The following is a 22,423-nucleotide window of genomic DNA, read 5'->3' on the forward strand; positions in this document are numbered from 1 at the left end:
TGCCAGAGACCTCCGTGGCGTCACACCGGCTGCGTGGAGGGTGTACCCCAATACAGTGCACCTTGCTGGGCCACCAGGTGGCTCCTCCCCCTCTATGCTCTGCTTCTCCTGGTAGCAGTGCTAGTAGTAAAGTAGACAAAAAAAGCTAGACATAAAAAAGTTAGCGTTATCAGATCGGTCTTGAGAAGCGATATGGGAATGTGTTTGGGGGAAAAAAATAAGCATATGTAAAATATAAATAACTTTTTAGCATATCTACATGTGTTGCTTTCAGAGATATCAAAGTGGCAGAGTTGCATCCTTTCAGTTTTTACTTTGCGGCCCTCACTGGAAAACGTTTGGACCAACACCCCCCCCCCCCCCCCAACCCCTAGTGTATTTACGTAGTTAGAATTTTCACAAATTGTAGCCCATTTGAGTGTTTTTCCTCTTGCGTTCCGCAAGCTTTCAGAACGATTACTGAGCAGTGTGGTCTGAAAATAAGGTACAGAGGCAGAGGCGGCATGTTGTGGAAATAATATCAACACCGTTCAGCTCAAGGTGAAAGTCCTTTCACTCTGTACCTTTGCATCGCAGGCAAATAAAAGACATCTACGCTTTTTTTCCCAGGAAGGTACATGATGGTTTCTTTTCATGCGTTACCAGTGGAGGTGATTAGAATTCCGCTCCCTCGCCCGTGGAAAAGCAGCCGTGTAAATCAAATCTGCTGCCTTTTATGAAGGAGAGGCAGCAACACTTTTGGAATATTCATTGTGCATCAATAATTAATTTGTTTTCTCAGCCTAAAGTGATTGTGGCCCTATTTCATTCGGGCATGTATCCGTGGCAAACAAGTCCTGCTGGATGGAGTGCCGCTTGGCTATCCTTCACGTGCACACTCCTCCATGCAGCACTCTCGGCCTGCCAAACGAAGAACTGTTTCTTTTTTCCCAAACAGCCAATTAGCCACATCTGCTTGTATCCTCACACAGGTACAAACAGTGATTACCTCTGGCCTTTGGAGCGGCGCAGCCCGCTCGCATGCTGCATGTGTAATTTGGCGCCCATTCCTGCAAAGCAAGTTAACTTGTGCACCGGTGTTACCCTCACAATCCCGCCCCCCCCACCCACTCTTTTGCTCGCAATCTGAAAATCATGTAATATAGCGAGTGGAGTGCAATTTGCAGCGCTCCCGAGAAAAAATGTATTTTCTCGGCCCAGAGCAGCCGAGGACACACGCGGGCTAACACGAGGCAGCGCTTTTGCAATATTTTATAGGGAGATAATTACGTTCTCAGACACGGAGCAGACACACTACACCGGAATGTCTGTGCTCACTTTAGGTGGCGATATTCACATTCAAGTGAATCTTTTTCTCATTTTTAAAAGTGGCATAGCTCCATTCATTTCCTTGGATTAGTGCTCAGTGCTACATTTTTGGTCACTACTTCAGAGTTTTGGCTAACATCAAAAATCTTTGTAAAAATGTTGCTTCATGGGGCACATCTTGTGTTAATACACGGCATGAGTCCGACTGTGTTCTTCATGTATTTGTAAAATATTAAAAGGCAAGTCATATGTAATATTACGGTCACCAGGCGTAATGTTACATGACCTGAAGACTGCATGGAGTCAGTCATGGCATGTCCAACACAAACCTCTCCTCCCATTTCATGTGGAAGTGGTAAGTAAGCCTTGGTTAAGACCCAGGAAATGTTGGAGAGACTATGTTGGCCTGGGAACGGGATCTGTGGGGAGGCGGTGGACCAAGTAGCCAGGGAAAGGGAAGTCTGGGCTTCTGTTTAGGCTGCGGCCCCCACCACCTGACCTCTGATATGCGTAATAATATTGAATCCTACTTCATGGAGATTCACTTATCACGTTAAGGCCTGGAACCAATTAACTGCAATAAATGAGGGAAGAGTGTACTATAAAACTCTGACATTCCTGTTAAAATAATCTCAATTATGTCATGGTGTTACGTTCGATGCCAGTCCTGTGGGTGGCAGCAATCAGAGGACCAACGTACACACAGCAAGGTTTTGTCACTGTTGCTCCATCTCCTAGCTCTGGCCCCAATGCATGTAGACCATAACCGCCAACATTCAGCATCTTTAATAAATCCCAAATACACAAATGAGCTACTGTACTATTTAGAGTGTGCGACTGTACACAATACTCCTCAATACTACTCCAACAGGCAGCTGATTGCTCAAGCGTAGCTTAATTAGCACGCCGTGTTGACTCTGCGCTGTCTCACCAAAACGTCCGTGACAGAATCAATCTGACGAGTTGGCTGGAATCTGCGGGGGCGTCCGGGTGATCAATAAGGCCAATAGAAGGTTCCTGTGGTGGAACAATGGCTAAGCTGCAGTACACGGATGCAAATGGTTCATGCTTGATTACACGACGGATAGCCGGATGAACTCATATCTGATTGGAGGTCAGTGACAAAATGTTGTCAAGTAGGGAGATATGTAGGTGGTCATACCTTTTCAACACTGTACCACATCTTCTCTAGCACTAGGACTTCCACGACCAGTACTCCATAGGGAAATTAACAATTAATCAATTCCCATTTCAATAGATGGATGGATGGACTTTGATGTGATTACAAATCTTTGAAAGTGCTGGAATTTGTAGCAATTTATTCCATGAGCAAAAGGTGTGTTTGGTAGATAGAAAACTAAAGCAAGGTGGATTTATGGATGACATAACAGACAAAACGTCCTTCAAGTAAGTAAAATAATTACTGGTACCCAAGATCTTTTATTCATACCGATAACTTTCTGCTTCTTCAGATGGATATGGTACTGATAACCAATATTTTTTTTTCATATCTACTTTTTAAATGTAACTTTAAGTGTAGTTTGTGCACGCCTGGAGGTTAAAAAGAACTCAAACTAATTTGCATTTGAGCCCAGCAAGGTGCACTGTATTCAGGCACACGCTCCGAGCAGTCGGTGTGCCGCTATGGACGTCTCTGGCAAACCTTTTACATGTTTCAAATGTTGCAAGTCAGATGGCTGATATGGCTCCCCTCACGGCGGAGCAGTTGGTCCAACTAGGATGCAAAATATCTTCGTCGGAAAGTGGAATGTTTGTTAACAAGAGCTCAGGCGAAGGTAGGACAGGTCGTTAACGTTTGATGGCCGCTTGATTTGCTGACCTGCACACTACGCTGCCTCACACTGACAGGAAGGTTGGCCGATATTTATTGCTGAAAATGTGTGCCTTCAAAGTAACTAGCTTGGTATTTAGGATGGAAAACACAATAGTGTCATAGCTTGAGTTCTTACCTGATCCCATTTCAAGTTTCAGAATGACACTGCAAAAACTGGGATTTTGACACCACTTGGTCCACTAACGCCATGCAAGCACAGCTCCACTTTACGGAATACTATACAGTGGTTAATTGGTAAAAAATGACTTTGATAATGGTAATGGTTTTATTTCATTTGAACATGCATCAGATTACAATTGAATGCATCACATAATCAGTTCACAGTTCCACATGTCCAAAAGGAGTAGGAAGAAGCAAAGCTTATTAAATCCTACCCCTCCATCTGGTACTTTTACAATCAGTAACTGTTACATTTGTTCACTTCCTGCTTTCCTAATATAGTTTAAGGTTTGCTTTTTTTGTTTTTTGTCACATGCCGAAGTAGGAGGTGATATGAGCATCCAATGACATAATGGGTACCATAGTAAGTGTCAATATAGTGATATATATAGCACATCATGACTGGTTCAAGACTAAATTCCATAGTTTGATTCCACATACTGAAATGCTATGGCTAGCATAATGTAGTCCTAGCATACAAGTGTTTCAAATGTACTTCTTCCCTGAGATCATATTTCTCCTCTCTTGTAGAGAAGTATTGGATGACATTTTTAGGTAATTGGTTATTTTTAGTCTTATGCATTATTTTAGCTGTTTGAAGATGAACTATATCAGCAAGTTGAAGTATTTGTGATTTTAGAAATAAGGAGTTAGTATGTTCTCTGTAGGCGGCATTATGAATTATCCTTACTGACCTTTTTTGCAGTACATTTAGCGAGTGAAGATTGCTTTTATAGTTATTAGCCCATATTTCCACACAATAAGTAAGATATGGTAGAACCAGAGAGCAATAAAGAGTGTGGAGTGACTTTACACAATATACTATAGGATGTTAATAAATACATATACATGTAAATGTGACCGCCGGTATATCTTTCATAGAAGACTACGATAGTACGGTAGTCCATACATGCTATCTCACATCGTCTTGTAGTATTCGCTTCTCTGCTAACTGCTGAATATAAAACATTTACCCCAAAAGTGCTTGTATGCGGTGAAGTCACAGACGCGGTTAAACATCACATGATTGATAACCCGTGGTGAAATTTAAACGGCGCTATATTCCCGACACCCGGAGATAAAACAAAAACGGTTACGAGCCGAAAATAAAAATCGCCCCAAGTGGCCTTCTGCCATGCAAGGGCACCCACGACCATGTAAAATGGACGACCGGACCAGATTAGTCCATTAGATTTTAATAGAAGATTCCTTAATGGCCTGTTTTAAATATTGACTCTGGCGAAATGAATTTGACTTGTCAGATCTTGGAGGGAGGTCATCGAAGGACACGACCGATGAGGGAGTCACATTTTTAAAACTGCTCGCCAAAGTTGTATATGTTTGATCATACCGTATATGATTATTTTGTTTGCGGGTACTCCGCTTTCCTCCCCCATTCCAAAAACATGTTAGCTTCATTAGCCACTCCAAATTGTCCATAGGTATGAATGTGAGTGTGAATGGTTGTTTGTCTATATGCGCCCTGTGATTGGCTGGCCTGGCCACCAGTTCAGTACCTTGTCCTGTACCCCGATTCTCACCCATGGTCAGCTGGGATAGGCTTCAGCATACCCCCATTGAACCTAGCGAGAATGAAACGGTGTAGAAGACGGATGGATGGGTGGTCGGGGTCAGGAACCAATCCACCATGATAAACGAGAGTCGTTTTTTGAAATTGTGCACCTGAGGCAAGCCGCCCTCTGCCCTGGAACCATGGTACTCCCCAGCAAACAATTGTTGACTTTCTCACCTTTTTAAGACGTGTTTACTGGCAAGTATTTATATTTGATATCCTCCAGGAGCATACTGTACATATTTATACACCAACTGTCCCCATATTGGGAACATTAGTGTTGATTGTAACTTTCTTTAGTGTTATTTGGAGGTTTTTGTGCTGTTTGTGTGGAAATATAAGGCATGAGTTGTGGTGCAGAGAACAGACAGGATGGACTGCATATAGCGTCAGACCTCCAGAATCCAAATTCTTTCTCTCTCTCTCTTTCTCCCTCGTCCAGCCATCACATCCTCCTCTCCTCCTCCTCCTCTCCTCCTCCCAACCCGAGCAGCTGCGTCTCTCCAGCCTTTCCCTGACGCCGACTCTCCCATACTGATGAGCCCGGGGAGCCACGCGCCTCCTCCCGCCTGACGTCGCCTCTCAACCGGCCGCGGTGCCGCCGCTGGTTTGCACGTCTTGCGCAATAATTGTGACCGACAGACCCACGCACGGCACAGCACGGCACGTAAAGGAACCGGACTCGAGAAGACGCGTTCCCGGCTTGCTCTCACACCCTCCGAAGAGGAGCAGGTTTCATCCCCGCCAGGACCGGAGCTTTCCTTAGCGGGGATACTCGGGTGATGTGACCGTGTGAGCGCACTCCTTCATCGGTATCGATCGATCGAGCTGTGATGGCTGAGCCCGGCAGCGTGGACGTGCGGACTCGTCATCGTCATCATCATCATCATCATCATCATCACCATCACCACCAGTGAGCGACATCTGGACCTCCAGGAGCTATGCCCGACGTGACCAAGCCGTCGTCCGCCTGCAGTCCTCGGCGTAGTCCCTCGGGTTCCCTCGGTACCTGCCTGGAGCTGATGCAAGCTTGCTTTTTGGTGTAAAAAAAAAAAAAGGCCAGATACCAGAACCTTCTTGAGCAGCGTTTGGACAGCGGAATTCGACCCACCCCCTTCCCAATCGACGGCAGATTGATTTCTGCTGGATCATGCAGAGATTATTATTACGGTGAATCATAAGGATGGATCCGGTTATGTGCGTTCTGGGGCTGCTGGCGCTGGTCGTGGAGGGCATCCGTTGCCAAGGAGTGTACGGTGAGTGTAAGAGATGCATGCATGCATGTTCATGACCTTGCAAAAAAAACCCAAAATAAAATAATAGTACATAAAAATTACAAACCGCAACTACTATGTTGTACTGTAATACATCCAGTACTGGATGACCCAAAGGGGAATTTTGCATAAAACCTCATCACCATCATTACCTCTCTAGCTTCCACTCTATTATGTGATATTTCTCAGTCACCCCCCCCCCCCCCCACCACTTACTTTGTGCAACCGGTGTTACAAACAGACGGTGCCTCACATTTGAGGCGTCCTCCACCATCCAGAAGCCACTCTGAGGACATCATGATTCATGGCTGCTATCAAGGAAGCAGCCTTCCTAGGCACTTTACTTTAACCCCCCCACATCCTAAGCCGCGGCTGAGAAGTCACATAGATGATGCTTGTTGTTGTTGCCAGGCACCGCTAGGAGATGTGTTGCCATGTTGTGTGCAGGAATGATGTGGGGGGTGTTATCTACCAAAAAAACAAAAAAACAAAAACAAAAGAAGGTCTGCTGAATGTTGCCTCGTGCATGCTCGGGTTTAATCATCTCACCTCCATCGTTGCTGGAGAGGATCTCTGCGCGTAGGTGGTGGTGTTTGGAGTGATCCTGCAAGCATCTAATATTGATGTTGCAAGAAATCACAGTCCACGGCAGGCAGGCAGGCAGGCAGGGACGCAGGCGAGATGACGAGCGTGACGCAGGCCCATCCGACCCCCACGTCAGTGACTCGGCCGTGGAGGAAGCGAGTATGGCATCAAGCGGGGCCCCAAGAATGGAACAGATGGAGCTGTTTATTTTTGGTGCATTCTTAAAGGGGACCTACGATGCTTTTTTTCCTCTTTTCTCACCTATAAATGGAGTTAGAATGTTGGATTAGCAGGAAACAATCCAGCTGGAATAGGTGCAGATTCTGGAAGATCTAGAAAGTTTTCTGTGCTGGTTGTGGTGTGTAGCCGCTCTATAGGAGTCCATACTTCAATGACTACTGTATCATCACTACTGTAAGCTGTCATTGGCGAGGAACTATGGCTTATTGCCATAAAAGTGTAAAAAGAAGCGTTTATCAAGTGGAAATGTAAATGACTCTGACTCTGGTGAGGTCCCAAGTGAGGTCATGGTGTCTTTCAGTTTTGGATCCTTTGACCTTCGGTTGCAGCAGGACCATGTTGCCTTTCACGGGGGACTGAACCTGGATCAGGTACCAACAGTTAGCAAGGAAATGATAAAGGGTACAGGGTCCGGACACAGGCAGTACCTTGAGGGACTATGGACGATACTCTCAGACCAAACGTCCATTGTTAGGTTAAAGGTTATGCTGTACCTTTGGGCTAACCTGAAGCAGGTGCAAGCAGTTAGCTTGGAGTCGTAAAGGGTGCATAAACCCAGATGAGACACCAGACTCATGGGGGTGCTGGAGCCTATCCCAGCTGTCTTTGGGCGAGAGGTACACCCTGGACTGGTGGCCAGCCAATCACAGGGCACATATAGACAAACAACCATTCACACTCACATTCATACCTATGGACAATGAAGCTAACGTGTTTTTGGAATGTGGGGAAAAAAACGGAGTCCCTGGAAAAAGCAGAACATGCAGGGAGAGATGGCCGAGGGTGGAATTGAACTCTGGTCTCCTAGCTGTGAGGCCTGCGCGCTAACCGACTCTGATTATTCATTCATTCATTTTCTACTGCTTGTCCTCACGAGGCTAGCACATGGGTGCTGGAGCCTATCCCAGCTGTCTTCGGGCGATAGGCTGGGTACACCCTGGACTGGTGGCCAGCCAATCACAGGGCACATATAGACAAACAACCATTCACACTCACATTCATACCTATGGACAATTTGGAGTCGCAAATTAACCTAGCATGTTTTTGGAATGTGGGAGGAAACCGGAGTACCCGTAGAAAACCCACGCATGCACGGGGAATTGGAACGTGGAATTGAACTCTGGTCTCCTAGCTGTGCAGCCGACTCCGATTATACTCCAGAAAAAAAATAGCTGTGCTGTTGACCCCTTTCACAGTTTAGCTTGGAGTCCTAAAAGTTCCATAAACATAGCACAGTACCTCAAGGGACCATGGACTCTATCTACTCTATTTGTGTATTCTCAGGAAAAGGTCTATCATGCGGTCTGAATGTGGTACCCTTGACCTTTTTGGGGGCATGCGTGGACACACATGTCTGGACCTGGAGCAGGTACACATGTAGAAGGCACAGGAGAGTTTTTAATAATCCGCTAGTTCCACTCTTGCATCAGTACGTCACAGCTATCAATCTTCTGACCTTTGGTTTGACCCTATCTCTAAATAATAACAACAACCCATCAATCCGGAGTCAATGTATTGATTACAGGCTGAACGACAAGCTTTTTATTTAGAAACCCGCAATGTGAGTTCCAGCCAACAAAAAGTAAAATACAACTCATGAATAATGGAGGACTTTGGGTTTGTTTTCCAAAAATAACATTACATTCCAGTCACTTTTCAGGGGGCTTGATCTGAATAGAAATCATTGCGTTGAATATATTTCATATTGATCGCAGGTCAGTGAACTGAATCAAAACGGCATCTTGGCAGACGTTGTGGTCTATAAACAAGGCGCCATTGTCCAAAGAAATCAATATGATAGTGGAATCCTAACGGCAGCTGTTGATTTATTCTCTTCGCTTCCATTGGAAAAACATTGCAGTTTTTCAGATTGAATTAAGCTCTGCTTTGTTAGCGCCCCCTATGGATTAAGCTTGGTAATGGAAATTAAATTGAGTCGAAACCAAGCCAGGATCGAGACAAATAAACACTTATTTGCGATTATGGTTAGTTATTTATGTAGGGTAATTCCTCTATTTGTTTTTCCCAGCTTCCCTAGCAGTGCGTTGGTGTCATTGTTAAGACAAAGCCAAACCACCGGCGAGTTCAGTGATGCTGCCAGGGTCATGAAAGAGCTGATGTGGGCCAGTCACCACCATCGCCATGGCTCCAGGCCATGGAGGAACATCTGCTCGCCTCCTTGTTTTTGTTGTCTTCTCATCGCATACACAACAGCAGATAGCAGCTCAGCGCTAACACCTCGCTGCCGGAGCTGGTTTTGCACTACTGTTATCCAAGGGATGACAGTCTTAGACGTATTCAATTGCAGCTCTGCTGTATGAGTTATTTGCGACGTAAAGCCAAAGCAAACGAATGGACTGTTTGGATTGTTGTTGGTTTACGCCTTCTTCTGTAGATGGAGATGTTACAAAACGATGTATACAACAACACGACAAATGAAAAAGAAGGCAAAGATTTCAGTAATGGCGAACAGGGAATGCTAAAAATGTGCTACTCATTACAGCAAGGGTCTCAAACTCAATTTACCTGGGGGCCACAGGAGCTAGGGTCTGGGCAAGGCTGGGCCGCATCAGGTTTTCCCCCCAAAAAACAAACACATTTATTAAAAACAGAAAAATATACAAACTTTTTCAGGGCTTTTGTTCCGATTTTCTACAATAAAAGCTCTGATAAAACATTCCACTGTTCTCAAATATCTTAATTTTTATTTTTCTGCACCAAATAAGATGAAAAATAAATAAACAAATCAAGAATAAAGATAATCAATCAGTAATAAATAAATATAATAATAATAATAAAACGGCAAATAATAAAAAAACTACGTATAGTTGGTGGGAAGACAAATTATTTTTTTCAGATTAAAATGAACAAAGCATTATTAGAGCCCTGTAGACATGACAAAACACGACTATAGTCACATTTATACTCTTTTTATTTACAACATATTGCGCAACTGCAGGGTCTTGAGACACATGCTAACTCGCAAACTAGACAGCTAGCGACCTAAACGGTAGCCTTCAAGTTATTTCCTTTCAACTTAAATAGCCAAAAACTTACCACTTCCACATGGATAGGGAGGATAACTATTAACAGTTATTTAACCTTTAACATGAACATGAATCAAACGTAATAATTTTTTCTGGGTACATGATACCATACAGCATCCATATCAAACTTGCGCGGGCCGCACTAAACTTAAACTTTCATATCAAGGCGGGGGTCTCAAACTAGTGTCCTGCGGGCCACATTTGGCCCGCGGGCCGCATGTTTGAGACCCCTGCTTTTACAGTGTGTGCTTTCTTACGGATGGGAAACTCATAGAACACGCTTCAATACATTCGAAAATATCACATTAGCCGCATGCATATTTAATGGTGGCTACATCTTCCTGGTTGAAGGTTGTATAGCGATACATCCCGAAACGTTGGCCAGGCTACTGTACATCCATTACTGGGCAAAAGTGATTTTTGCATTTAATTATTGAAGGTTTTATTCACACAGTAAAAAAACAGTATTCTAAAAAAATGGAAACAGAAAAAAACAGTTTTTTGGGAAAAAAATTAAATGACCATAGTCAGATGATTGCTATGCTGCTATGCTTTGTTAGCATTAGCACACCTTTCCCCTCTGGGACAAAGAGACGGGCTGGCTGAGAGGAGGGTTCACCTTCTCCGTTCATCCCGTTATAAAACCAACACGCCCAGGTGTTTAGATGCTAATAATTATCCCGTTTTTTGCATACCATGACAATGATATATAAGTAGCATGTAGCAGACTAGCATGTGTCTACCTTGCTACCTCAACAGAAAGGTAAACTCGCCACCCTCTGACAAGCCAAACCAAACCAAACGTTGAGCTTGCCCCCCCTTTTTAAAGGGGGCGGAGGGAATGAAACACGACTGTGATCGTACTGAATGGTTTGTCTGTGCGCTACTTCATCTCGCACTTGTGTTGCCGCCGTGTTCAAAGTCGCTCTGCGACAACCACCACGGGATGCACGCTCCTGATCTTTTTTTTTTTTTCAGCGGGAAAAAAAGTTCCAAGCTTCCCTCCCTCGCTCACATTTCAGGTCCAAGCAATTGGCGGTTGTGTCTTTTCATGGGGCCCGGGTTCAGACACGCTGGCTTCTAAGCTATGCAAATGCATGCTGCCACTGAAACTAAAGCCGTCTTTGTTGGTTCTCAGAGGCCTCCTCCACAGAGTCCTTCATCATTCCCTTGGATCGGGACCTTCACATTTCCCACCGTAATGAGAGCGAGGATAACTCTCTCCCGCCTTGCCTCCCACTCGTCATCCTTATCTCCCGCCGTGTCTCTCGGAGCAGTCCCCACAGAACCGCCGATGGATGTCTTCAATCAGCGGCAAATGAGGGTATACAGTAAAAGTAATCCCTCCACCGAGTGGAAGCTTACGTGGGGCCAGGCTGGGAATTACTTGTACCTCCTGGTGGGAGGGTCCCGACAGAAGCAGCTTCATCAACCCAAGTGTCAGTTAAACGCCATGACTGAAGATGCGCAGCAAGGACTGAGGGTCCGGGAAGACTCCAGACCCTCTATGCTGCTTCTCTTCACTACTCTCACAGGGGGGTGTTGCTGGGCTGGAACCTATTGGGGTGTTCAGAGGCTCCGCTGTACCTGTAGCTGTAACTGTGGAGTTTTTTTTCCACGTTGTCTTGATGTGTCTTAGTTTAGATAAAGGCTATTTGGAGAGGCTAACTAATTAGCTCGGTAGCTCTGGCTGTCTTTTATGTCCCTGCGTTGATCAGTGATCAGTGTGATGTAAGCTAAGAATAGTAGGAGTTTAAACTTATAGACTATAGGGGTGTTACTTCATGTCTATAGGGCTCTAATAATGTTCATTCATTCATTTTCTACCGCTTTTTTCCTCACGAGGGTCGTGGGTGGTGCTGGAGCCTATCCCAGCTGTCTTCGGGCGCCAGCCAATCACAGGGCACATATAGACAAACAACCATTCACACTCACATTCATACCTATGGACAATTTGGAGTGGCTAATTAACCTAGCATGTTTTTGGAATGTGGGAGGAAACCGGAGTACCCAGAGAAAACCCACGCATGCACGGGGAGAACATGCAAACTCCACATAGCCGAGTGTGGAATCAAACTCAGGTCTTCTAGCTGTGTGGCCTGCGCGCTAACCACTCAACCACCGTGAAGCCCTGACATTAATAAATTCATTCATTCATTTTCTACCGCTTATCCTCACGAGGATCGCGGGGGGTGCTGGAGCCTATCCCAGCTGTCTTCGGGCGAGGGGCGGGGTACACCCTGGAATGGTCGCCAGCCAATCACAGGGCACATATAGACAAACAACCATTCACACTCACATTCATACCTATGGACAATTTGGAGTCGCCAATTAACCTAGCATGTTTTTGGAATGTGGGAGGAAACCGGAGTACCCGGAGAAAACCCACGCATGCACAGGGAGAACATGCAAACTCCACACAGAGATGGCAGAGGGTGGAATTGAACCCTGGTCTCCTTCTAATAATGTTAAAATTAAAGTCAAGTCCTGCAGTCGGATCTGGAACCAATTAACTGCCGTGAACGAGGCATTACTCTTTGTCTATCAAGGAGCTGATCCGTGTTAGGCCCGGGCGTGTGGTATCCGTGCTGGAAGTCCATCCCTCCAAAGGGAGATACTAAGTGGTTTTGCATGGTAGAAAGTAGAATGTATAGCTAAATGAACAATGGCTGTGCCCGTTTTTTGTTATACTCTGAGGCTGTGATGAGTTCAGGAACACAATTTACCTCTGGATCAGCCCAGGCCAAATCCCTCCAGCGGCCCAAAGAAGCTTATTATAACCTGGCTGGCTGCTTCAGCGTTTAAGCCCACATCCTCCCCAAACCCTGAGCTGCCTGTAAGGGAAAAACCACACGGCATTAATTCATTTAGGCGTGTTCTGGTTGCACGACTGTGGTCAATCAAAAGTTACTTTGTGTCTTTACTGCATCGTCAAGTCCACAAAGCCGCCACCCGACCAGAACTCATGTTTTTACCCTTTCATATTCTGACATTCTAACGAGCAGCTCGTTTGTCATTTGCATCCGTAAGAAGGTTTAAATCTGAAATGTCAGCCTCGGTTACCTTCAAGGTTTTGATGTGTGCTGATTTAATTGCTTTTTTTTAAAAAGGCTTTTAATTTGCTCTTGTTGACAGACATACGACTGACGACATATTTCTCACTCCTTTCTCTGAGTACTTCCTGAAACCTATTTCAGGCTGTTGAGACTTGATGGATAAATGCGATTGTTCATCTCCCGCTGACGGGCCTTTGAAAGTACAACGCTTGTAATTCTGCAGCATCGTCACTCTCCCGAGAAACCGTCCGGCACTTTCGCCCGTCTCCGGCAGGCCAAAGGATGACAGACGTGAATAGAAATAAACAGTCGGCCATGATGGTTGAGAGTGCTGCTCAGCCTTCCGTGTTTGGATTGGAAAGGATGGTCAAAGATGCTTTATTTTACAGGAGTGCTGGGCTGTTTTCCAAAGACATGTTGCAAAAAAAAAAAAAAACTTTGGTCAAAGATCCTTTATGTGACAAGACTTCTCTGCTGTTTTAAAGACATATTGTTAAAAAAAGCACTGATCAAAGATCATTTATATAACAGGCATGCTGTGCTGTTTTTAAAAACATACGGCAAAAAATGCTCATCAAAGATCCTCTATGCAACTAAGTGTTCTCTGCTGTTTTTCGAAATCTGCTTGGGGGGGGAAATAGATCCTCTATATGGCAGGAGTGCTCTGCTGTTTTAAAGACATGTTGCAAAAAAACTTTAGTCAGAGATCCTTTATGTGACAAGAGTTCTCTGCTGTTTTAAAGACATACTGTTAAAAAAAGCACAGTTCAAAGATCATTTATATAACAGGCATGCTGTGCTGTTTTTAAAAACATACGGGAAAACATGCTCATCAAAGATCCTCTATGCAACTAAGTGTTCTCTCCTGTTTTTTGAAATTTGCTTTGGGGGGAAATAGATCCTCTATATGGCAGGAGTGCTCTGCTGTTTTGAAGACATGTTGCAAAAAAACTTTGGTCAAAGATCCTTTATGTGACAAGAGTTCTCTGCTGTTTTAAAGACATATTGTTAAAAAAAAGCACTGATCAAAGATCATTTATATAACAGGCATGCTGTGCTGTTTTTAAAAACATACGGCAAAAAATGCTCATCAAAGATCCTCTATGCAACTAAGTGTTCTCTGCTGTTTTTCGAAATCTGCTTGGGGGGAAATAGATCCTCTATATGGCAGGAGTGCTCTGCTGTTTTGAAAACATGTTGCAGATCCAGAACACGAGCCATTTTCAGGAATTTCCTCCAAAAATGCTTATCGAAGATCCTCTATCTGAAAGAGATGCGCCGCTGTTTCCAGAATCTATCTAAAAAAATGCCGCACAAAGATCCTCTATTTGACAGAGGTGCTCCGCTGTTTCCAGAATCTATCTCAAAAAATGCTGATCAAAGATCCTCTATTTGACAGAGGTGCTCCGCTGTTTCTAGAATCTATCTCAAAAAATGCTGATCAAAGATCCTCTATTTGACAGAGGTGCTCCGCTGTTTCTAGAATCTATCTCAAAAAATGCTCATCAAAGATCCTCTATTTGACAGAGGTGCTCCGCTGTTTCCAGAATCTATCTAAAAAAAATGCTGATCAAAGATCCTCTATCTGACAGAAGTGCTCTGCTGTTTCCTGAATCTATTCCAAAAAAAAATGCTGATCAAAGATCTTCTATAAGACATACTGCACAGTCAAAGATTGTCTATTTGCCAAGAGTTCTTTGCTGTTTTTCCGATCTCTCGGTGCTTGCCGTGTTTGTTCCTAACGTTCTCCTCCAACTTTGACTGACGTCCGTCAACATCCAATCACGTCCTTACTTTTCTCCCGTCCTCGACCGCAAAGCTTACCTGCATTGTCTGCCCTGGTGCTCAGTGCCATCATGGCCGCCCTGAGGTGGAAGCCGTGCCTGTGGCGCGTGGCGTTATGTCATCCACGTTCTTCCCAATGAACGGCGGCATTTTCTTTCCGCGAGTGATGTGTCGGGTTATCGGGAGCGGCAGAGCATTACACATCTCGGCGCCATCAAAGCCACGGCCGTGATGATGGACATGAGCGGCCGCTCCCGTCTGCTGTTATGTGTTTGCGTCACTCCGTCCGGTTGTCTTTGTGAAGCCAAACTGGCAGGAGGCTTCCCCAATACGATGGTGGGCCTTGTGGATGCCGACTTAGGACCCCGTCTCTTTGGCCCACCATGGCCGCCAAAGTGCTTCTTATGTCCAGTTGTCATGGCGATAGTCTTTGCAGACATGACCAAGGGGTGCGGAGGCGTGGCTGGGCGGACCAGCAGGTATTTTTAGATAAGGTAGGACAAGTCAACTTGGCACTGACTACATGTAGTACTACACTAACTCCTAAGTAGAATACTTCCTATTCATGCCTACCACAACGGGGGGGGGTCCATGGGATTTTTTCATCACCTGCGGAACATCCATAAAATATAGTCTAAACAACGGCAAGTTTTGGAGAATTAGGTTTCAGAAAAAAGTCCTAAAAAGTCAGAAATTACAGAAATTAATAAAGTTGAAATGGAGTCAGAATTAAATCTACATGAAGGAAGTTGAAAGAGTTGGGAAAAACAGCTGTAATTTAACCAGGATAAAGTCCAAATATTAAGAGGAAAAAGTGGGAAAAAAAACAATTTTAGTAGCATAGAGTAGAAATATGAACATAAAATGTTCTTTTTCTAGAAAGTTCTAATATGAAACACAAACAACAACAAATCCACAATTTGAAATGTATGGAAAATGAGCTTGCAGGCGGGAAGAAGTAATAGTAAATAGTAAGACATAATTCCGAGTTGGAATAGAAAGAAAAAAGCAGCATCAAGGCAAACAAGGAATAAAACATGCTTTTATTCTGAAAGGAAAAGACAGTGTTGTGATATTAGGAGTAAAATAATGTCCTTTGAGTAGCACTTGAAAAAAAAATCATTTTTGAAAATGCTGTCATAATAAGAAGGGCAAAACAAAGAGAAATTTTGGGAATGTTTTCTCCGTGTCATCATTTCTCCGTGTCACGAGGCAGTGACGGCGTATTCCTCCAAGAGGGAGGAAGCTCTCTGCCAGACCGGGTGATTCCCACTGCCTCCTTCTCCCAAGGGGCTCACCTCCGCCTTAATAACTTCCTGTGGCCAAGCCGCCGCAGTAAACTAGAGAATTCCACACCATCAACACTCCCCCCGGCGGTAATACCCCACATGGGGGCTAATCTCCGTCCCCGTTTAAAAAGCTCAAACCCACCTTGGGAATGCAGCGATGAAGTTTGAAGGATGTACTTTTCTCGCCCTTGAGGTGATATCATCTCCGCAACGGAAGACTTGAGGTGTTTTCGGGCTGTAATCAAAGGTGATGGCGGCGAGCGGCGAGGCCGTGTGAAGGCGCCACTTTCTCCTTAAGCTAACCACCGACTTGATTGTGTGAAATTGCGGGTCAATAGTCAATCCGGCGCTGATTGTTTCATTACTGCTGTGGAGCTTTTATGGGAAGAACACTTGCTTGGGCTCCGTGGCCTCCATTTCTTCTTCAAATTATTATTATTTACAACAGGGGTCTCAAACACGCGGCCCGCGACACTAGTTTGAGGCCCCCGCCTTGATATGAAAGTTTAATGTTAGCGCGGCCCGCGCAAGTTTGATATGGATGCTGTATGGTATCATGTACCCAGAAAAAATTATTACGTTTGATTAATGTTCATGTTAAAGGTTAAATAACTGTTAATAGTTATCCTCCCTATCCGTGTGGAAGTGGTAAGTTTTTGGCTATTTAAGTTTAAAGGAAATAACTTGAAGGCTACCGTTTAGGTCGCTAGCTCTCTAGTTTGCGAGTTAGCATGTGTCTCAAGACACTGCAGTTGCGCAATATGTTGTAAATAAAAAGAGTATAAATGTGACTATAGTCGTGTTTTGTCATGTCTACAGGGCTCTAATAATGCTTTGTTCATTTTAATCTGAAAAAAATCATTTGTCTACCCACCAACTATATGTGGTTTCTTAAGTTTTTATTATTTGCCCTTTTATTATTATATTTATTTATTTATTACTGATTGATTGATTTTCTTTATTCTTGATTTGTTTATTTATTTTTCATCTTATTTTGTGCAGAACAATAAAAATTAAGATATTTGAGAACTGTGGAATGTTTTATCAGAGCTTTTCTTGTAGAAAATCGAAACCAAAGCAAAGTTTATTCATTTTTCTGTTTTTAATAAATGCGTTATTATTATTATTTTTTTTTTGGGAAACCTGATGCGGCCCAGTCTAGCCCAGACCCTAGCTCCAGTGGCCTCCAAGTAAATTGAGTTTGAGACCCCTGATTTACAGCTTTCTCCACGTGGAAACTTTAAAACAATTATATTAAAAAACAACGAAAAGAAACGGAAATGGAATTAATATTTGGTACGTTCCAGGCATGGGTCTTACCATCTTGGCCAGTTGGTCTGTAGAGCTGACTATCATTTACATGGACTTTTTGGGACGGACTTTTCATTCATTCATTCATTCATTTTCTACCGCTTTTTCCTCACAAGGGTCGCAGGGGTGGCTGGAGCCTATCCCAGCTGTCTTCAGGCGAGAGGCGGGGTACACCCTGGACTGGTGGCCAGCCAATCACAGGGCACATATAGACAAACAACCATTCACACTCACACTCATACCTATGGACAATTTGGAGTCGCTAATTAACCTAGCATGTTTTTGGAATGTGGGAGGAAACCGGAGTACCCGGAGAAAACCCACGCATCCACGGGGAGAACATGCAAACTCCACATAGCCGAGTGTGGAATCAAACTCAGGCCTTCTAGCTGTGTGGCCTGCGCGCTAACCACTCAACCACCGTGAAGCCCTGACATTAATAAATTCATTCATTCATTTTCTACCGCTTATCCTCACGAGGGTCGCGGGGGTGCTGGAGCCTATCCCAGCTGTCTTTGGGCGAGAGGCGGGGTACACCCTGGACTGGTGGCCAGCCAATCACAGGGCACATATAGACAAACAACCATTCACACTCACATTCATACCTATGGACAATTTGGAGTCGCTAATTAACCTAGCATGTTTTTGGAATGTGGGAGGAAACCGGAGTAAACCCACGCAAACTTCACACAGAGATGGTCGAGGGTGGAATTGAACCCTGGTCTCCGAGCTGTGAGGTCTGCGCGCTAACCACTAGACCGCCGTGCCGCCCGGGACGGACTTTTTTTTTTTTCCTATTTCTTAGCAAAAATTTGACGTGTCTGTTAGATACCGAAAGGAACTGGTGGGGATCACAAAATGACAAATGAAGTCGTATCCTCTCCTCCTCTTCTCTAATCGTAGAACGACTCCTTCCTTCCTTGGCTTTATTATCGGCGATGACCAACCTTTCCACATATCAAAGTCAAATATTGATCTTGAATTGTTGAGCTGCTGAGCTGTTTGAGTTCCGAGGCTCCTCTTGACATTCTGTCCCACGACGGAAACAAAGATGTCAACATTTACTCCAGAAAGGAAGAAATGGACTCCTGCTGTGTAGCGTGATTAAAGTTTCATGGCACGGATATCAAACACCCAAATCCAAACCACAGACTTGAAACAGCAACAAAGCTTTTGGTTCCTTTCGGTGGATGTGGGAGTCCGACTGCAAAGGCGTGAGTGGATGCATTAATGACGGCCTCCAAAGAGGTGCAACATGGCCGACTGATGTTTCCATATTTATACCGTAAGCCGCATTCTAACACGCTGATAATATTCATGAAATTCCGCAGCGCCGATCCGGCAGAGGAGCAAAGTAGTGAAATTTGGCGGCGGCCCTTCAGCCGTGAGAGGCCTCCTGCAGCGGCCGTCTGTTTGTGTGTGTGTGTGTGTATGTGTGTGTGTGTGTGTATTCCTTTGTGGATCTCTGTGATGCTACCGAGGTAATTGGATGTGTGACACCCACCAAAAATCCCCTTTAGCCCTGGGCAAGCGCTCTTTCAATCCCAGCATGCCTCTGTGCAAAGCGCAACCCAAAGGAAGGCTTATTCTTTCAACTGGCAAACATCAAACGCTCCCCTGTTCTCTCGCCGTCGCAAAAACCTCCGCCGCTGCGTCGCAGGGAAAAACCCGTTAGCCTGTCACCGGCGTTACCGAACGGATGCCGACAGTGAGAGTTCACCGTGGGCTCTGGAACGGCGCCGCAAACTTTTCGCCGGGCTCACGAGGTGACGGCCGCAAGCTAAGCTGCAAAAAGTTCAGACGAAAGACACGCGGATTCGTTTTTATTGATTTTAGCGTCAACGCAGCTGCAACTTATTCCAATTGATTCGAGGAGTCATATGTCTTGGTCTATCGTGGACTAGTTGGCTTTTTAGATGGAGGTTTGGGTTGGATGTGTCCAGGCCTAGTCATGTGTCTTGGTCTGTTATGGACTAGTTGGCTTTTTAGATTGAGGTTTGGGTTGGATGTGTCCAGGACTAGTCATGTGTCTTGGTCTATTATGGACTAGTTGGCTTTTTAGATGGAGGTTTGGGTTGGATGTGTCCAGGACTAGTCATGTGTCTTGGTCTATCGTGGACTAGTTGGCTTTTTAGATGGAGGTTTGGGTTGGATGTGTCCAGGACTAGTCATGTGTCTTGGTCTATCGTGGACTCATTGGCTTTTTAGATTGAGGTTTGGTTTGGATGTGTCCAGGACTAGTCATGTGTCTTGGTCTATTATGGACTAGTTGGCTTTTTAGATGGAGGTTTGGGTTGGATGTGTCCAGGACTAGTCATGGGTCTTGGTCTATCGTGGACTTTTTGTCTTTTTAGATTGGGGTTTGGGTTGGATGTGTCCAGGACTAGTCATGTGTCTTGGTCTATCGTGGACTTTTTGTCTTTTTAGATTGAGGTTTGGGTTGGATGTGTCCAGGACGAGTCATATGTCTTTGTCTATAATGGACTAGTTGGCTTTTTAGATTGAGGTCTGGGTTGGATGTGTCCAAGACTAGTCATGTGTCTTGGTCTTTTATGGACTAGTTGGCTTTTTAGATGGAGGTTTGGGTTGGATGTGTCCAGGACTAGTCATGTGTCTTGGTCTATCGTGGACTAGTTGGCTTTTTAGATGGAGGTTTGGGTTGGATGTGTCCAGGACTAGTCATGTGTCTTGGTCTATCGTGGACTCATTGGCTTTTTAGATTGAGGTTTGGTTTGGATGTGTCCAGGACTAGTCATGTGTCTTGGTCTATTATGGACTAGTTGGCTTTTTAGATGGAGGTTTGGGTTGGATGTGTCCAGGACTAGTCATGGGTCTTGGTCTATCGTGGACTTTTTGTCTTTTTAGATTGGGGTTTGGGTTGGATGTGTCCAGGACTAGTCATGTGTCTTGGTCTATCGTGGACTTTTTGTCTTTTTAGATTGAGGTTTGGGTTGGATGTGTCCAGGACGAGTCATATGTCTTTGTCTATAATGGACTAGTTGGCTTTTTAGATTGAGGTCTGGGTTGGATGTGTCCAAGACTAGTCATGTGTCTTGGTCTTTTATGGACTAGTTGGCTTTTTAGATGGAGGTTTCGGTTGGATGTGTCCAGGACTAGTCATGTGTCTTGGTCTATCATGGACTCTTTGGCTTTTTAGATTGAGGTTTGGGTTGGATGTGTCCAGGACTAGTCATGTGTCTTGGTCTATCGTGGACTTTTTGTCTTTTTAGATTGAGGTTTGGGTTGGATGTGTCCAGGACGAGTCATATGTCTTTGTCTATAATGGACTAGTTGGCTTTTTAGATTGAGGTCTGGGTTGGATGTGTCCAAGACTAGTCATGTGTCTTGGTCTTTTATGGACTAGTTGGCTTTTTAGATGGAGGTTTCGGTTGGATGTGTCCAGGACTAGTCATGTGTCTTGGTCTATTGTGGACTAGTTGGCTTTTTAGATGGAGGTTTGGGTTGGATGTGTCCAGGACTAGTCATGTGTCTTGGTCTATCATGGACTCTTTGGCTTTTTAGATGGAGATTTGGGTTGGATGTGTCCAGGACTAGTCATGGGTCTCTGTCTATCGTGGACTAGTTGGCTTTTTAGATGAGGTTTGGGTTGGATGTTTCCAGGACTAGTGATGTGTCTTGGTCTATCGTGGACTAGTTGGCTTTTTAGATGGTTCCAGTTTTGGTATATTCGGGCCTAGTTCTGCTAGATCGCCATCATGCTGTCTCACCCAGTTTTCCCATTTGAATTAGCATTTGCTGTTCATTTTAAAAGGGTACTTCATGGCCCCCAATGATCTAAAATGAAATCAAGACTATGAAGGAAATGAATAGGTGTCTCGACCGTCACATTTCAGAGCTGAAATTTTGACTTGATAAGCGAGTCAATTATTCAAATTGTGGCAGCTAATTCTAAGTTGATCCAATAATAGAGCAATCAACTTAATTGCATGAGGACTAATCAGTCGGCGGGCGACGTCACACGGGGAGAATCAACAAATCTGTGCGTTTGACTCCAGTGATGAGTTGATCTTCTGGCGCGGCAAATAAACAATTAAGTGTTTCTAATTGGCACTAATTGGCTCCGCCATCAGTACAATATTGTCACTTATCCACGTCACAGAGTCAGTGTGTCTTTAGGGTTTGTGTGTTTGCTGCACTGCTCTTCTTCTTCTTCTTCTTCTTCTTCTTCTTCTCCTTTTCATGATGTTTAGGAGCCTCATTAACAATGCATGACAGAGAGGGGTCGTTAGGAGGTTTCTGACTCCAGAGGAAGTCTAGTTTGGGAAGGGGAACTGTGCTGAGTGGCTCACTGATACAAGTCGCTGCATGCTGCCTGCTTACACACAAAACAACATTTTAGTCGGGAACACGTACTGCCACGAGTACACAAGCCACACTTTGGGGTTTCTTTAAAAGCTTCCCACTACTTGCTTCTTAAATCTGTATTTTCTAGTAGCGCTTTGTCGCATGTTGCTGGAAAATAGTCCATTTTGGATGTCGGCGCGTGGAACACTTCTTGCCATCTTTGCTCGTAATATGGCCGCCTTAGGTTCTCCTAAAATGACAACCTTTTCCTCATTAGATGACAAATTTGTTCTCTTTTAATATGTTGACTTTATTCTTGTAAAGAGTGCTGATGTTTCCATGTTCCTTCCATCCACTTTCTATGTCTATGTCCTCACCAAGGTGCTAGCATGCTAACCACTAGGCCATGGATGGATGGATGGAGGGACTGAGGGATGGAGGGAAGGATGGCTGAAGGGATGGATAGGGGAGGGATGGAGGGATGGATGGATGGAATGAGGGATGGATAGAGGAGGCAGGGATGGATGGAGGGAGGGATGGATGGAGGGAAGGATGGCTGAAGGGATGGATAGAGGAGGGAGGAATGGATGGATGGATGGATGGATAGAGGAGGCAGGGATGGAGGGATGGATGGGG

The 22,423-nt window shown here is 44.6% G+C and overlaps 1 protein-coding gene across 4 annotated transcripts in view; it reads left to right on the top strand.

The window, feature by feature from the left end:
* The window catches only part of LOC131107463 (MAM domain-containing glycosylphosphatidylinositol anchor protein 2-like), a 166,612-nt gene that overhangs the window by 1,297 nt on the left and 142,892 nt on the right, over positions 1-22,423 (top strand). For all 4 annotated transcript variants that reach the window (XM_058057536.1, XM_058057535.1, XM_058057537.1 and 1 more), the window contains exon 2: positions 5,338-6,151. In XM_058057536.1, the coding sequence (XP_057913519.1) occupies positions 6,079-6,151 (73 nt within the window). In that variant the 5' untranslated portion in view covers positions 5,338-6,078. The remainder of the gene's footprint in view (positions 1-5,337; positions 6,152-22,423) is intronic.

This window comes from Doryrhamphus excisus, chromosome 19, assembly GCF_030265055.1.
Source record: "Doryrhamphus excisus isolate RoL2022-K1 chromosome 19, RoL_Dexc_1.0, whole genome shotgun sequence".
Taxonomy (NCBI): domain Eukaryota; kingdom Metazoa; phylum Chordata; class Actinopteri; order Syngnathiformes; family Syngnathidae; genus Doryrhamphus; species Doryrhamphus excisus.